At 52.2% G+C, this 15023-nt stretch overlaps 1 protein-coding gene across 2 annotated transcripts; it reads right to left on the minus strand.

Annotated features, from left to right (window-relative positions):
* Positions 1-91: 91 nt before the first annotated feature.
* Positions 92-13503, minus strand: BCAT2 (branched chain amino acid transaminase 2). 2 transcript variants are annotated; one of them, XM_061388947.1, is made up of 11 exons: positions 13299-13503; positions 9743-9817; positions 9219-9422; positions 5093-5203; positions 4877-4996; positions 4566-4729; positions 2045-2187; positions 1795-1880; positions 1474-1614; positions 1300-1374; positions 92-509 (listed from the first exon to the last, which is right to left on the minus strand). In XM_061388947.1, the coding sequence occupies exons 1-11, from the start codon at positions 13320-13322 to the stop codon at positions 471-473; spliced, it is 1182 nt and encodes a 393-aa protein (XP_061244931.1). In that variant the 5' UTR covers positions 13323-13503; the 3' UTR covers positions 92-470. The 2 variants fall into 2 exon arrangements, with proteins under 2 accessions (XP_061244931.1, XP_061244932.1); XM_061388948.1 differs by lacking the exons at positions 9219-9422; positions 9743-9817; positions 13299-13503 and adding an exon at positions 6548-6668.
* Between the last annotated feature and the right edge of the window lie 1520 nt (positions 13504-15023).

The raw sequence follows: 15023 nt of genomic DNA on the forward strand, positions 1-15023 counted from the left end.
GGGCCCTTGAAAATGAAATGGGTTGAACATGTGGGTTCCTGGTTAAGACGCTAGAGCCGCTGAATTGCTTCATTGAAGATGAAACTTAATGTCTTGTTCTTTGGCATTTTATTTCAAAATCGCAGCTAGGGGGAAAAAAAAAAAAATCAACTGTAGCACCGGGAGATCTGGCCTGAAAACGGAGATGCAGATTTGGGGTCAAAGTGTATCCCTGACCCACAACACGGAGCAGCGGGGAGTACAGGTCCCCAAGGCCTGAATGGCGGGGCTAGGGGCCAAGACGCCTGGGTCAGGCCCTTATGGCTTTGGGAGTGTAACATGGGGGCACCGGAGATCCAGGCGTCCGAGCTCCCCCGTCTTTTACTTCATATTGCACTTCAGGTGAGTCATTGGTACGGAGGTGAAGGTCCAACAGGGGCTGGATGCTACAGGTCGGTGGTCCGTGGAGTGGTCCAGCGTAGCCCAGAGCATTACACCGGGAGCATCCATTCATGGGCTTTTGATCCGTACTATAGAATAACACAGGCGGAGGTGAGAGGAAACCACACTACAACTCCCAGCAGGCCCTGGGGCATCCTAGCCTGAGCGCCGGCAAAGTTACGCCCCAGGGCCTCACGGGAAATGAGGCCACTTCCCGGAAGCCCACCGAACGTGGCAAAGGTGGCGCAGAGGCCCAAAGGAGTTGTAGTTCTGCAAAGAGGAGTTCTTGTAAGGCCCTGAAGGCTCGGGGGAAAAGTTCTTCAGCTGAGAAAACCTGGATAGGCAGGAGGTGTAGTTCTCGGTCCAGATACTCTGGAATTTACAGAAGCTCACAGAAAAGGAGCTCCAGTTCCAGTGCCAGGAAAGGCCAGATAGCTCGGTTCAGACGTATGAAAGTACCTCCAGGGGCTTATGATAGGAAATGTTCTTAGGCCACAGAGTCGGGGCAGAGTGCAGAGGCTGGTAGGAGCAAGATTCTCAAGCCAGCGGAATAGCCCAGGGCTCCTGGGGATCTCTGGGACTTGGAACTCAGTGGCCAGAAGGTTGGCTTCAGGTCCCGAAGGCTCATGGGAAGGGAATTTCTCAAGCCAGGGCTCCCGAGGCTCACAGAGAAGCACCATTTAGTCCCAAGAAGTGTTCTAGGCCACAGGACTTGAGGAAAGCAAACTCAATCGGAGGCCCAGAGGCCAATGGAAGGAGCCATTTTCAGCTGGTGGGACTATGGTGGGGGAAGGGAAGCCTCAGTTCAGAGGCTAGTGGGATGTGAACTTCTCTTGGGCAACCAAGCATCCAGCCCAGCTCCCAGCTGGTGCACCTCACCTGGATCGCCTTCAGTTCCTTGTGGAAGCGGAGGATGAGCTGGGGCCCGTTTTCCATGGTGGGAATGTGGAAATGCTGGGGAAGAAAGGGTGGTAAGAACGGGCCCCCACCCCCTTCTTCTCCGTGACGGTCCAAGCCGGCCCTTCCTCACGCTCTAAGCTGGCCCTTCCTCACCTTGCCTTGGTACAGGATTTGGTGCACGGGGCAGACCTGGCAAGCAGTGCCTGAACCGAAGACTTCTCGGACCCGGCCATCCTTCAGCGCCCGCAGGAACTCCTTCATGGTGATCTTACGCTCTACCACTCGGAATTCACCCTGCGGGGCGAGACACAAATAACCTCTGAGCCCGGGGGGCTGCTCTGCTCCCCGCTCTGTGTGGATGGTGGAAAAGAGCCATGCCATTGTGCCCAGTCCCCTCCACCACCCCCAATACTCCAGTCCTGCAACAGAGGAGTACCCCATCATTCTGGCCACCCGAAGACAGCATGCCCTCACCCAGGTCCGGGCCAGGTCCAGCAGACTCTGTCGGACTATTCCAGGTAGGATGATGCCGTCCAGTGGGGGGGTCACCAGTTCCAGCACTGGGTCAGGTGGAAGAGAAGGGGGAGGGGGCGTGTTACCTCACACCATCCCATCCTCTTAGGAGCCACCCCACTCACAGCCAAGCCCCAAGACCTGCAGCCACTAAGAATTTCTGCTCCCGCCCACTTCCGCCCAGCCTGGGGTTGGTCATGGGTGGGCTCACCCCCGTCCTCATAGGTCCAGAAGACGAAGATGTTCATGGTGCCCACCTCCGTGAGCTCGTGATCAGGCCCATACAGCCAGAGGACCTGCTCGCAGCCCTTCTTTTGTGCCTCCTGCTGCACTAACACGGTGGGCCCGTAATTCCTGGCGGACAGCAACATGGTGGACCAGGTCAAGGGACCCCCAGCCTTCCCCCGACGTGGCCCGATGTGAGTCTTTCCAGACCAGCGCTCATCCTGCTCCCGCCCCATTCACAAACAGCTGTGACGTCATCTCTGAGAGGCTTACTGAACCTCCAGGCTGGGTTTCAAGCCTCCTCTGGGCTCTCGTGATCAACTGGCCACCTCGATGCTTTCCCGTTTTGCCCTGATTTAACACTCACTGTCTCTCACCCAGAGCTGACCTCGCACCTCGTCTGCTCACAAGCCTCTCGGGGCTCCCCACTGCCTCTAGGACAAGATCCCAGCCCTTCAGTCCAGTGTTCAGGGCTGGGCCTGGTCTGGGACTACCTGTTAAGCCTTTTGCAAAAGCCAGACTTATTTTTCTTCTCTGACAACTTCGGTGACTCTGCCCCTCCCCCCTGTCTCCACTGGTGTGTTCCCAGGATTTGAAATCGACCCACTTCGGTATTCTTGCCTAGAGAATTCCACGGATGGAGGAGCCAGGCGAGCCACAGTCCATGGGGTCGTGAAGAGTCAGACATGACTGGGCGACTCACGTACACACCACTTTTGTATTCAGGAAACCATCTCCAGCCTACCCATCGGACCTCCTTTGTGAAGACTTTCCCATGTTCTGGTCATTTCCATCAGAGCACGTGCTGCCCTGGATACTCGGGCTCCCACCAGCCTGGGAGCCTATGGAGGGCAGGGCCCAGATCAGACTTATCTGTGTCCCCAGCTTCACCCAACATAGGGGTTCAGTTCAGTTCAGTTCAGTTGCTCAGTCGTATCTGACTGTTTGCGACCCCATGGACTGCACCACGCCAGGTCTCTGTGTCCATCACCAACTCCCGGAGTTTACCCAAACTCATGTCCATTGAGTCGGTGATGCCATCCAACCATTTCATCCTCTGTCTTCCCCTTCTTCTCCTGCCTTCAATCTTTCCCAGCATCAGGGTCTTTTCAAATGAGTCAGCTCTTTGCATCAGGTGGCCAAAGAATTGAAGTTTCAGCTTCAACATCAGTCCTTCCAAGGAACACTCAGGACTGATCTCCTTTAGGATGGACTGTTTGGATCTCCTTGCAGTCCAAGGGACCCTCAAGAGTCTTCTCCAACACCACAGTTCAAAAGCATCAATTCTTCAGCACTCAGCTTTCTTTATAGTCCAGCTCTCACATCCGTACATGACTAGTGGAAAAACCATAGCCTTGACTAGACCGACCTTTGTTGGCAAAGTAATGTCTCTGCTTTTTAATATGCTATCTAGGCTGGTCATAACTTTCCTGCCAAGGAGCAAGCGTCTTTTAATTTCATGGCTGCAATCACCATCTGCAGTGTTTTTGGAGCCCAAGAAAATAAAGTCTGCCACTGTTTCCCCATCTATTTGCCATGAAGTGATGGGACCAGATGACATGATCTTAGTTTTGTGACTGTTGAACTTTAAGCCAACTTTTTCACTCTCCTCTTTCACATTCATCAAGAGGCTCTTTAGTTCTTTGCTTTCTGCCATAAGGGTGGTGTCATCTGCATATCTGAAGTTACTGATATTTCTCCCAGCAATCTTGATTCCAGCTTCTGCTTCATCCAGCCCAGTGTTTCTCATGATGTACTCTGCATATAAGTTAAATAAGCAGGGTGACAATATACAGCCTTGACGTACTCCTTTTCCTATTTGGAACCAGCCTGTTGTTTCATGTCCAGTTCTGTTGCTTCCTGACCTGCATATAGGTTTCTCAAGAGGCAGGTCAGGTGGTCTGGTATTCCCATCTTGTTCAGAATTTTCCACAGTTTATTGTGATCCACACAGTCAAAGGCTTTGGCATAGTCAATAAAGCAGAAATAGATGTTTTTCTGGAACTCTCTTGCTTTTTCCATGATCCAGTGGATGTTGGAAATTTGATCTCTGGTTCCACTGCCTTTTCTAAAACCAGCTTGAACATCGAGAAGTTCACGTTGACCATCAGGAAACTTCAACGAGATATGTTTTGAAAGGATCTGAATGAACTCCCAGCTGGGGCCACACTTGCTGTCCCAATACATCCTAAGCCCGCCCTCTGCCTTATCCCCATCCTAACCCTCCTTGCCCTGCTGAGCTGATGCCCTTGGCAAGACAGATAAATCCACAGGAAGTCTACAGGCAGGGTGGTGGATGCCAGAGCCCCTGGGCATTATGGGAGCTGAGGAAGGTTGGGTTTTCAGGGGAGGCTACCTGGAGGAGAGACCAGTGAGCTAAGTGTAAATTCATTTCTAGAGACTTCCCTGGGGGCCAGTCTGAGTTTCTCCACTGGACATCCAAAGACACACCTTGTGTCTCTGACGCCCAGTGCACCAGACCCTGGGGTGGGCAAGGGACTACTTACCCTCCCAGCTTGTAGTTGCCGACCCCACCCACCCAGGCCCGGATGAATGATGGATCTGCCAGGAGGGAGACAGGTTTCAAGGCATCTCCAGGGAAGTAGGCGCCCACAGGGCTGAGAATGACGAACAGGAGGGCTCGAGTAGGGTGGCCGACACCTAGCGAGGGCTGTGATGGGCGGAAGGGGACATCAGGGACCCAGGAATCCAGGCCCCCAACCCCTTCCCTGACCCAAGCCTAGGTCCCCGGCCCTTCTCCTTCAGGAAGGCAACCCGCCCCCCAAGTGTGGCTCCCCAGCCCCCGGAGCCGGCCCACCTCGTTCCCGATCAACACGGGCCGAACGTAGAGGCTAGTGCCCATGCTGCCAGGGACCCAGTCCTGGTCCACTTCCACCAGCCGGCGGATGCACTCCAGCAACTCAATTTTGTCGAAACTCTGGGCGGGATGAAGATGAGTCAGGGTACCCTCTTGACCCTGGCCCCCGCCCATGCCCCCTGCCCCACCCTCCTTGGGCGGCCAGGGGCCCCTCACCGGTAGGCAGAGGCGGAGGGCCGAGCGCAGCATCCGTTCCATGTTGAGCCAAGGTCGGAAGAGGCGCACGCGCTGGTCCCCACCTTTGAATGCCTTCATGCCTTCAAAGAGCTGCAGAGACAGGCAGGGCAGGAGGTCAGGGTTCAGGGAGACAGCTCACCCAGCCAGGGAGAAACACAGGCTGATACACAGGGATACAGACACAGAAAAATACAGTGAGCAGGGAAGAGATTAACCCACTGAGCACAGAGAGGAGGAGAGAGAGCAAAGATCCAGACAGACCAGGAGAGGAGACAGCAAAGGACAGAAGCCAGAGAAAGCAGAACAGAGAGACCCAGAGCAAGGAGCACGCTTTTTTAAACCTTTTCCATGTTACTGGGACCATTTCTCAGGAATGAAGATGACATGGAAGTTACCTGTTTATTTATTTGGCCACACCACATGCTTTGTGGGATCTTAGTCCCCCGACTAGGGATTGAACCTAGGTCATTCGGCAGTGAGAGTTCAAAGTCTTAACCACTGGACCACCAGGGAATTCCCAGAAGTTATCTTTTTAAATAGCCTTTTTGTGTTTTAGAGAAATACTTTAATAGCCATGGATGAAATCATACAATGTCCACCCAGATGGCCAATAGGGAAAAGATGCTCAATATCGCTAATTATTAGAAAAATGCAAATCAAAACTACAGAGAGGTACCACTTCATAGGTCAATATGGCCATCATTCAAATGTCTACAAATAACCAATGCTGGAGAGGGTGTAGAGAAAGGGACCCCTCCTACACTGTTGGTGGGAATATAAATTGGTGCAACCATTATGGAATACAGTAAAAACAACAACAGTAAAAAAAACAAAAAACAAAAAAAATAGAGTTGCTGTATGATTCAACAACCCCACTTGTGGGCATATATCAGACAGAACTAATTCAAAAAGATGCCTGCACCCCTGTGTTCATAGCAGTGCTATTCACAATAACCAAGATATGGAAGCAATTTAAATGTTCATCAACAAATACATAAATCACTAAAGAACCACCCTCCTAATCCCACCAACCCCAGGTAAGTTCTTGGTGCATAGTAGGTTTCTGTTGACTGACTGAATGAATGAATGAATGAAGAATGCAAAATAAAAATAATTGGAGTATTTTGGGAAAAAATGTAAAAATAAGGGCAAGAGGTAAGAGTGGGAAGCTGCCTTATCACATATGAAAACAGATTATGAATCTACAACACTTGAAGTGACATTGACAAATGAACTGACAGATCAAACAATGCAAGAGACTAGAAAGTGGATTATCGTATAGCTGAATCACTTTGCTGTATACCTGAGACCACCACAATGTTGTAACCCAACTGTATTTAAGTAAAAATTGTACAAAACATGATCAATTCAGTTAAATGGTGCTGAACAACCAAATATCCATTTCTGGGGGGAAAAATTAAGTTGGATCCCTACCTCATACCGGAGAAGGCAGTGGCACCCCACTCCAGTACTCTTGCCTGGAAAATCCCATGGACAGAGGAGCCTGGTAGGCTGCAGTCCATGGGGTCGATAAGAGTCGGACACAACTGAGCGACTTCACTTTCACTTTTCACTTTCATGCATTGGAGAAGGAAATGGCATCCCACTCCAGTGTTCTTTCCTGGAGAATCCCAGGGACGGTGGAGCCTGGTGGGCTACTGTCTATGGGGTCGAACAGAATCGGACACGACTGAAGCGACTTAGCAGCAGCAACAGCAGCTATCTCATACCTCACATCAGGAAAATTTTCAGGTTTAAATGAAATTTCTTCTATAAGCAATAAAGGAAAACACAAAGAACCATTTTATATTTTGAATTGGGGCTGGTGTTCTAAATATGACAAATCACAGAAATCAAAAAGAAAAGACTGCATAAAAATAAAAATAAACAAACTGGGTAGAAACTTTGAACTCACATCACAAATGACTTATCTTTAATACACAAAGTACTCCTACAAATAAATGCAGAAACCCACTCTAATAGAAAAATCAGCCAAGAAAATGGACAGTTCACAGGAAGGAACTAAAAATGGCTCTTCCATTGTGAAAAGATGGTCAACTCCATTCATAATCGGGGGGAAAAGGCAAATTAAAATTACCTTGAAGTACCTTTAAAAGCACTTAGTACCTTTAAAAGCACTTTACAAGACATCTAAAAGTTTGACAAGGGTCATCCTGGGAACAGGGAAAACAGGCCTGGCTGGTAAATGTGAAAATTGACACAGCTCTGTCACAACATCTGTCACAGAAGATATTGATGGCTCAACATCTGTCAGCAATCACAAGCACATACAGCCTTTGAGCCAACAGTTCCAGAAATTGAAAGGAGAGATACATTTGCTTTTAAGGGAAGTGAAGTGTTTGCTGGTTTATGGCAGTGCTGTTTATAATAGCACAAGACTGGGAACAACCTAAGTGTCCAGCAACAGGTGATTGCCTAAAGGAGGCATTTTTAGGATGGAATACTACACAGCAGCAGAAAAGGAGGACAAAGCTCTTCAAGGGCTGCCCAAGAATCTCTAGGCTACATTAAAAGAAGGAAAAATGAAAGTGTTCGTCACTCGGTCTGTCCGACTCTGTGATCCCATGGACTGTAGCCCATCAGCCTCCTCTGTCCATGGGATTCTCCAGGCAAGAATACTGGAGTGGGTTGCCATTTTCTCCTCCAGGGGATCTTCCCAACCCAGGGATCGAACCCGCATCTCTTGCGTCTCCTGCATTGGCAGGCGGGTTCTTTACCACTGTGCCACCTGGGGAGCCCTATGTAAGAGCTATCATGAAAGACATGTTTTTTTGCATGCTCAACCCCTTCATCTTCACTCACTCTACTAAAGAAAAAGTACTGGGTCCCCAAAAGTACTTTTGTCCTCCAAAAGTACTGTTGGAGGACATCCTGTCATGCTGGGCTGAAAGGAGAGCCAAATAAATGGTGATCTCCAAAAGCCACCTTCCTGGGGGCGGGGCTCTGTAGACACGTCCTGACCATCCATCCTTTGTATCTGTTCCCCACGCTGGGTCTCCTCTGCACAGAACTGATCCATTTGAATCAAATGTCCAGAGTAGGTGGGAAGAAAAACCATCAAAATTCTGAAAAGAAAAGAGGAAAAAAAAGGGGGGGGCGGGTGGAACATGCCTAATGTTGGAGAACGACTCCGTAAGGGACAAAAATCAGTCAAAGTGCCAACCAGCTACAACTGCAGTGTGTCCCTCCAAAATTTTGCAACAAGTAAAGCTTCTTTGGAAAAGACTTTGCTTTCAGCCATAGCTTGAAGCTGGAAACTGGGTCAAATGTCTCCTGCATCTCTCTCCTCGTGGGCCCTCACCAAGTCCCACAAAGCCAATCCTCCTCTTCCTATGTCCCCATATCGGCATGGTCCCATGGTCTACATGGTCACCCGGCTAAACCACTGGGCACAGTCCTCAGCCCTCCCTGCCCTTCTCTAGCCCAGCCGGTCAATCCCTAGTATCCCTGAATTTCTCTGCCCCATCCACTCCTGGTGATCCCCCTGGCTCCGACCTCAGCTCATCCTTTACATGGCCTGAGAAGGGTCTTACTCTACCTGCTCTGTGCCTGCTCAGAGCCCTCGGAGCTCCCAGTGCCCTTGACAAGGTCCCAGCTCCTCTGGGGTTCTGATGGCATCCTCAGCCTCCCCGTAGCCTCCAACCCCACGCTTCCCTCCCAAATATACCAGGCTCTTCTTTGGACTGTGTCTTTATACTGATGTCGCCTCTCCCACTAAGAGCCTCAGCTCCCCTCTTTGCCAGGAAAGACCCCACTTTCGGTCGAATCAGAGGTAGGGTGGGCATTCCTCTTCTGGCCTCCCACAATACCTCAGCTGCCTCCATCAGAGTCCAGATCCCCCTGGGTGAGCACCAAAGTGTGGGGGTTTTCAAGTGAAGGAACTGGGTCTGCTCATCTCTGGGGACCTGGCATCACCCAATAAATATGGGACTTGGAACATGACAAGCCTGAGAAAAATGGATGAGGAGTGCGTGGAAATGAGAAACACAAAAAGCAAACCCAGGGAGGTAGACCCAGCAAGAGACTCAGCAAGATGGAAGAGATGCAGGGAGAGGCAGGGGAGGGAGGGCAGTCGCCCTGCCACCTGCAGGGAGTAGTGCAGAGCGGAGCAGGCCGGGTGCAGCGTGAGGTTCTGGAAGGGCTGGATTCGGGGCTGGCCCCAGCCCTTCTCCTGATTCCATTCCACCATCAGCATGTGGTCGGTGAATGTCTTCCCGAACAGCAGGGGCTGGCTGGGGTCAGGCTTCTTATGAGGCTCCTGTGTCATTTCCAGCTGCAGGTCAGCAGCCTGAGAAAAGATAGGCATCCTGGAGTCTGACCACAGCCTCCAATCTGAAAAACTACAACTCCCAGGAACCCCTGGGGCTGAGAACCAGAGAGAAGAAGGATCTGTAGTCCCAGAGGCTCCTGGGACATGCAGTTTCATCTCTTTTCCACGGCCTGATGGCAAGCAATTAGGCTAACCCATTGCCACCCACCTTCACCTTCGGACCCTGGATCTTTTGGAGATGCCTAAAGCTAGCTCCCAGCCCTTGCCTCCCTCAGACCCACTGGTCCAGGCCCCCAGCCCCTCTTCCTTGAGATCCAAACCCTAATCCCCACTGTCACCTTGAAGCTGGATGAGGCATATCTTCTGGAACCACACAGAAACCAAGGAACAGGGAGAAATCTGGGGATCCAAATCTGAGGGTGGGGACAGAAGTAAGAAAGGTGATGAGACCAGGAGACAGAGAGCGCAGGGGGTCCTGGCACCCATCTTTTCCACAGTCTGCACTGGGGATGTTCTCGGGCATGCTCTGTCCCAGGCCCAGTGCTTCCAGGCCAGGTCCCTTCCCCTGCCCTGATCAGCATGGAGCAGGAGATCCCCAAGGAGGCCAAGTCTGCTCCCTGCCCCCACAAGGGCCATCTCAATAAAGAGCTGAATCGGCTCCCATCCCTTCCTCCAAGCTGGGGCAAAGTCAAATACAGGCACCTCCTACCCCAGGGAACTTTGGCCCCAGCCCTGCCTGAGCCCAGATCAGACAGAGGACGACAAGAGAAGGTGTGCAGGTAAGTGAAGGCCTCCCCGGGGGAACTCAAATCCTGAAAAGAGTTAGAAAAGTGGAGGGCCCATAGGTCATGCTCCCCCAGGGCCCAGGGCCCCAGCCCTTCCTATTACAGACCCTGGATTCCAGGCCCCCACCTCAGGATCCAGACCCCCAGCCCCCTCTGCCCTCAGACCCAGAATTGCAAGTCCTTCCCTTTGGGGTATTAGATCAACTGGGCTCAGCTTACTTGAGGCCCCAGTCCCACACCCTGCTACTGCTGCTGCTAAGTCACTTCAGTCGTGTCCGACTCTGTGTGACCCCATAGACGGCAGCCCACCAGGCTCCCCCGTCCCTGGGATTCTCCAGGCAAGAACACTCGAATGTATGAAAGTGAAAAGTCAGTCATGTCCGACCCTCAGCGACCCCATGGACTGCAGCCTTCCAGGCTCGTCCGTCCATGGGATTTTCCAGGCAAGAGTACTGGAGTGGGGTGCCATTGCCTTCTCCGAGTCCCACACCCTGGACACCAGCAATTCCAATTCCCTATGGTTCCCAGGGCTGTAGGGAACTGAGGGGCAGCCACATACACTCGGGGACCACCCCAGTCATTGAGAGACACTGCTCAGATGAACGCTTCCCCTGTGGTCCGGCCCGAGGCCAGCGGGGGAGAGAAGGTCTGTCTGCGTCTAGCAGGATGGCCTCTCCCCCACAGTCTCTGACCTCGAGATACCTCTTTCCTCAGCCCAGTGGGAAGGCAGCTGTGATGAGGTTTGGCAGACAGAACAGCCTAGCCTGCTCCTGCCCTGTGAGCTGAGGGAACCCAGAACAGATGTGAATGGCCGAAGTCACTGGTCAGTAGGTGAGTCATGGTGAGACGGGGGCTGTGGGTTTGGAATGTCCTAAAGTCTAGGCCATGAAGTCTGAGGAGTGGTCCTGGATGTTATGAGCACTGGAGGGCTACTGGGATGATTGGAGTGTGGGTCCTGGGATGGCCTCTAGGTGGCGCTCTCTGGCTTGACCAAGCCAGGGCCAGGTTACTGGCCAGGAGGGGGACAAGACACCCCCGGCATAGAGATAACACCAACTGGCAGGGCGGAGGCAGGCAGCAGGTGGACAGGAAAGCAGCCCTCAGAGGAAGGCAGAAAGGAAAAAAGTAGAGAAGAAGAATGAGAAAAAATAAGAGACAAGGAAGTAAAAGACACGGACATTAAGGAACAGGAATCCAAGGCCAAGAGAAGTAAAATTAGATATGATCATAGAGGGGCTCAGCAATAAAGAATCTGCCTATCAATACAGGAGACCTGGGCTCAATCCCTGAGTCGAGAAGATCCCCAGGAGAAGGGAATGGCAACCCACTCCAGTATTCTTGCCTGGAGAATCCCATGGACAGAGGAGCCTGGAGGGCTACAGTCCAGGGGGTTAAAAAGAATCAGACAGGATTGAGCAACTAACACTTTCACTTTCATACAGAGAGAGGGGGAAATCCCCTGGAGGAGGAAATGGCAACCCACTCCAGTATTCTTGCCTGGGACATCCCTTGAACAGAGAAGCCTGGCTGGCTACAGTCCATGGGGTTGCAAGAGTTTGACACAACTTAGTGACTAAACCACAACCACCATATATATAGAGACTGAGACAAGACACATGAGGGAGGGAAATTCAGGCATGGTAAAGCCTGGAGAAATCAAGAAAAAAAAAATACTGAAGGCAAGATGAATTGAAGCCGTAAGAGAGAGAGAACAAGAGAAAGGAGAGTAATAGATCAAGACCAATGTCGGGGGACAGCACAAAGTGAAAGGGAGGCCTAGGGAAATGAGGAGAGACTAGCAGAGACAGAGTGATGCCAACACCTGGAGAGAAACTACCTCAGCAATGCTTGGAGACAGAGATATCCAGGAGAGACAGAGAGGAGCAGGAAAACACACCCACAAGGCAGAGAAAAGGTGCCAGGCACTGTTTCCAGGAGATTATAAATCTGTACTGGCCATAGAGACACTGTCACACTGGGAGAAGCTGCCTTCACCCTCCCAGGATATTTTTCTGGGGGCAGGGGTCTCACCTCCCCTCAGGGAAGGTGCTCCACCACCTGATACCCCAAACCATTGGGGGATTGGGCCCCAAGGAGATCTCAGATAATCCCTGAGCTTTAGGGACATAGAGTTGTAAAAAGCTCTGGGGCTGAATTAGGAAATGAGAAATAGTTGGAGTTGGGGTGGCGTATGCACAGAGCAGAGCTCTATAATATGATGGAATCTCCACTGACCCCAGCACTCACAGCCCAAGGCTGTCCTACCACCACGGCCCAGGAGTGTCATCGTAAAGTCAAGATTGTCCCAGACACAGCCCAGGCTGGTCTCCGTCTCAACTCAGAAAGGAAACATCTGTCCTGCTATCCATCAAGCTAAGAGTCCCATATAAAGTCAGGTACAAAGTTAACAGGAACCATTTTTCCCAACGTTAAGCTGCAGCTGTCAAGGGTTATAAAGAATCCCTTCTTCGAGTTGTTATTGTTTCCTTCCTCACTGAGAAACCCTGTTCTCTCAAATCACAGGCTCTCCGAAGCTCTGCCTGTTGACATGTATCAGTAAGAATGGAGGGTCCCACTCACAGCAGGAGAATCTCTGTCGCTGACAATGAGGTATTAACTCATTTTCAACCCTGGCGCAGAGTTTCAGATAAGGGGTTTCCGGGCACAACATTCTACCTCTATCTTTAGTGCCAAAAAAATAGGGCCTTGGGTCCTAGTCCCAGTCCAGACCTGAAACTGAACTCTGCCTCCATCCTGCTCCCACACCTAGAGGGTCTGGGAATCTTATTCTGGCGCCCCCAAAGTCTCCCTTCTCTCCTAATCCATCCCGTCACCCCAGTCCCATGCTTCTCCCATTGCCGTCTCCTCTTCCATATATCCATCCCTAGAAGTCCCATCTAGGTCCCCCTTCCCACCGATTACTTCTCTCCCTTCATCCCCATTAAAGCCTCGTGCTCCTTTCTAAGGGGCCCCCTCCTCCTTGGCTCCCTGCAGCGGAACCTGAGTGCGGGAGTACCTGCGCCCCACCGGATGGGCCACCGGCGAGTGGTCCCGGAAGTGCGCCTCCCCTAAGAGCTCCCCAGACCCCGGCACTGGGCCGCGAACCCACCTGCCTCAATGCCGCTGTAGCCATGGTCTGTGTGGTTGGTATCTGTGCCCGCCCAGGGCGCGGCCCGGGATAAAGACGTTCCGGCCCCGCCCCGCTCACGCCCCCTCCAGTGGGATGGTTTGTCAGCCTAGCACCCCAGGCGGGCCTGGCCTTCCCAGTTGCAGGGCGCCCGCGGGGAGCAGGGCCCTACCGCAGAGCGCATGCGCTAGACCCCGCGAGCAGAAGGGAGTAACTTGAAACACATCTTCCTTCCAGCCCCGACGCTAGAGTGTGCATTCAGCGGTTTTCAGAAATGCATTTTAATAGGTACAGTACCGTGGTGGAGAGCTAAAGGGAAAAGAAGGGAGGGGTGGGGAGCAGAAATCTTCACATATCGCGATTCTTGGTGAAAAACCACGCAATTAAGGTCGGTGGGCGCAGATGTTATGTAAAAATACACTTTTGAAGGGAAAGGACTCTGAAGAGGGCGGCAGATAGGGATGAAGGGAGAGCTTGACTCTGTCCGGATACTTCCCTGTTTGAATATAGGTTTCCTTTCCAACCAGAAGATATACGTGTACTCTTGGTAACTTTTTAAAGAGATAAACACACAAGAGTTCACCATGCCTCCTTCCAGCCCTTTTCATCAGGGACGCCTGAAATTGTTCAGTTCCTGGTGGGCTGCCGTCTCTGGGGTCGCATAGAGTCGGACACGACTGAAGCGACTTAGCAGCAGCAGCAGCAGCCAGTTCATCAATGAGCTTCAGTGAGCAGCCTCTAGGCAGGATTCTCTGGTTACGCCCCTTCAAGATTGTCGCCCCAGTTTCATGACCCCCAGAGGCAGACAGTCGATTACAGTCCCTGCTGAGTGCGTGCGTGCTCAGTTGCTTCATTTGTGTCCGACTGTGTCCATGGGATTTTCCTGGCAAGAATACTGGAGTGGGTTGCCATACTCTCCTCCTTCTCGACTCAGCAGGGATCGAACCCGCTTCTCCTGCATTGCAGGCGGATTATTTACCCACTGAGCAACTTGGGAAGCCCTACAGCCCCTCAGGATCTCTCTAATCGCTAGCAATTCAAACCTGTTTCAGTGTTCCCTATATCGTGCCCCGAGGTCACCGTGCGCACCCCCTCCCCAAATCTTCCGTGGTCAAAGTTCCCCCATCTCCTGCACCCAGGTTACAGTGACACCAAACTGTTGTTCCTGTTGTATCCTCAAACTCCGCTCCTTAGGTCACTGTGTCTGCGTAATTCGACCCTGAGACATTTTGTTCCCAATTTCTGGTTCCCCAGTACGAAAAGCCACAGGCCCGGGCAGTCAGATTCTGAGTCCTTCCCCGCAGGACGTCTCCTTGTTTTTCTTCCCACCTGCCCAGTCCTCCTCCCCTACCACCTAGGCTGGAGCCGCAAGGGTGCGGCGCCCAGGCGGCTCCCCGCCTCCGCCGCGGCCAATCAGGGATTGCCGCACACACCCCCGCCTCGGCCAATCCCGCAGCAGCGATGCAGCCCCACCTCCGCACCCGGGGGACTTACCCCCGATGGGGCCCCTCGCCCCATCTGGAGGGGGCGGCCAGACTCCGCTCCCTCCCAGCCAGGGAGTCCACACCGCCTAGTTCCCTCCTCCTCAAACCCTGGAGTCCAGATCCCAGCCCTTTCTCCCTCTGACCCGGGAATGTCAACCGCCTAGCTTTCTCTTCCCTCATTATTTTTGGTGCTGGGCAGCCTCCTACTCCGCTGCAAGCGAAG

The sequence above is a fragment of the Bos javanicus genome, chromosome 18 (assembly GCF_032452875.1).
Source record: "Bos javanicus breed banteng chromosome 18, ARS-OSU_banteng_1.0, whole genome shotgun sequence".
Lineage (NCBI taxonomy): Eukaryota > Metazoa > Chordata > Mammalia > Artiodactyla > Bovidae > Bos > Bos javanicus.